The 2,412-nt window shown below is 42.7% G+C and overlaps 1 protein-coding gene across 1 annotated transcript; it reads left to right on the forward strand.

Annotated features, from left to right (window-relative positions):
* Positions 1 to 979: 979 nt before the first annotated feature.
* Positions 980 to 2,405, forward strand: LOC123254863 (phosphatidylinositol 4-kinase type 2-beta-like; the record flags this gene model as incomplete). The annotated part of the gene is given in 2 exon segments (XM_044683770.1): positions 980 to 1,705; positions 1,707 to 2,405. Coding segments are annotated over 2 exon segments (1,425 nt in total), but the record flags the coding sequence as incomplete, so codon positions are not given.
* Between the last annotated feature and the right edge of the window lie 7 nt (positions 2,406 to 2,412).

Here is a 2,412-nt window from a genome sequence, read left to right on the forward strand (position 1 = left end):
ATAATATATAATATTTATGAATATAAGTATACAATAACTATAAATTAATCATTAATTAATTAATTTGTTTGTTAATGTATTTGCTTAAATTAATTAAAAAGAATCAACTAAGAAGCTTGTAGAAATAATCAACTCCTTTAGCAAAGTTGCAGGATACAAAATAAATGCACATAAATCATCAGCATTTCTATACATTTCCAACAAACTAGAGCAGCAAGAGGTAGAAAGAGAAACACCATTTAAAATTACCCTAGACAATATAAAATATTTAGGAATCTATCTACCAAAACGAACACAGCAATTATACGAAAACAACTACAAAACACTTTCCAAACAAATAAAACTGGATCTAAACAACTGGAAAGCCATTGGTTGCTCAGGGGTAGGACAAGCTAACATAATAAAAACGACCATTCTACCCAAATTAATTTACCTATTTAGTGCCATACCTATCAAACTACCAAAAAACTTCTTTACTGAATTAGAAAAAACTATAACATTCAAATCCGGCCTCAGACACTTCCCAGCTGTGTGACCCTGGGCAAGTCACTTGACCCCCATTGCCTACCCTTACCAATCTTCCACCTATAAGTCAATACACAGAAGTTAAGGGTTTAAAATTTAAAAAAAAAAAAAAAACTATAACAATTTTCATTTGGAATAACAAAAGATCTAGAATATCAAGGGAAATAATGAAAAAAATGTGAAGGAAGGTGGCCCACCAGTACCAGATATTAAACTATTCTATAAAGCAGCAGTCATCAAAACAATATGGTACAGGTTCCGCGCTTGCGCGCTGGTGGTGGCGGCGCAGGCGGGGCCGGACCTGGAGGGGCAGGCTGTGGCGCTTCCCAGTGGCAGCGGGAGGGAACCCGCTGGGAGCCGGCAGTGGGGAGTTCGTCGATAGGTTCTGACGGGACGGGAGAAGTCCCTGCCCGTGAGCAGCTGGGTCTCTGCGCGCCAATAGGAGGAGGCGGCCATGGCGGAGACCGAGGAGCAGGGGTCGCGGGCAGCTGCTGGGGGACCCGACGGAGACGAGGACGAGGAGCGGGAGCCGCTGTTGCCAAGGCCGGGCCGGGCCCCGCCGGGCTGCGCAGTGAGGGTCATCTGGAGTCCGGAGGGAGGAGGGGACGAAGAGACCTCGTCGGACCGAGCAGAGGAGGAATTGCTGCTCCTGCCCGGGGGAGAGGCCACCGAGGCTGCCCGTGGGGGCCGCGGCCGTAGTGCCCGGCGGAGCCCCTCCTGTGACAGCCATCGCCTCCTCTCGTCAGTACATTTTGGAGGTACTTCAGAGATGAACATATTCTTGGAGGATCCAGAATTTGCTGATATAATACAGAGAGCAGAACAAGCAATAGACTGTGGAGTTCTCCCAGAAAGAATCTCTCAAGGTTCTAGTGGGAGTTATTTTGTCAAGGATCCCAAAGGGAAAATTATTGGCGTCTTTAAACCAAAATCTGAAGAGCCTTATGGTCATCTAAATCCAAAATGGACCAAATATTTTCATAAGATCTGCTGCCCTTGCTGTTTTGGCAGAGGTTGCCTTGTTCCTAATTAGGGATACCTTTCTGAGGCTGGTGCCTATCTTGTAGATGAAAAGCTTGCTTTGGGAGTTGTACCTAAAACAAAGGTGGTCTGGCTTGTGAGTGAGACATTTAACTACAGTGCAATAGATCGTGCAAAATCAAGAGGCAAAAAATATGCTCTTTTTGGTAAAAGTACCAAAAGTGGGCAAAAAATTCCATCGAATAGGACTACCTCCCAAGGTGGGCTCCTTTCAGATGTTTGTTGATGGTTATAAGGAAGCTGATTATTGGCTTAGGAAATTTGAAGCTGATCCTTTACCTGAGAATATTAGAAAACAGCTTCAGTCACAGTTTGAGAGATTAGTTGCCTTGGATTACATCACCAGAAATACAGACAGGGGAAATGATAATTGGCTAGTCCGTTATGAAAAGTAGAGTGATGGGAGTGACAGTTCCAGTAAGGAAACAGAGTGGACTACTAATAAAGAATCTCTTATTAAAATTGCTGCAATTGATAATGGTCTAGCATTTCCTTTTAAACATCCTGATGAATGGAGAGCATATCCTTTTCACTGGGCATGGCTCCCTCAAGCAAAAGTTCCTTTTTCTGAAGAAACTAGAGAATTAATTCTCCCACGTATTTCTGATATGAACTTTGTACAAGATTTATGTGAAGACCTTTATGAACTTTTTAAGACTGATAAAGGATTTGACAAAGCTACTTTTGAAAATCAGATGTCTGTAATGAGAGGCCAGATTTTGAACCTTACTCAAGCATTAAAAGATGGAAAGAGTCCTCTTCAGCTAGTACAAATGCCATGTGTGATTGTGGAACAAAATCAGAGTGGAAGTCAAGGCCGAATTGTTCATCTGAGTAATTCATTCA

The sequence above is a fragment of the Gracilinanus agilis genome, unplaced genomic scaffold, assembly GCF_016433145.1.
Source record: "Gracilinanus agilis isolate LMUSP501 unplaced genomic scaffold, AgileGrace unplaced_scaffold34225, whole genome shotgun sequence".
NCBI classification, from domain to species: domain Eukaryota; kingdom Metazoa; phylum Chordata; class Mammalia; order Didelphimorphia; family Didelphidae; genus Gracilinanus; species Gracilinanus agilis.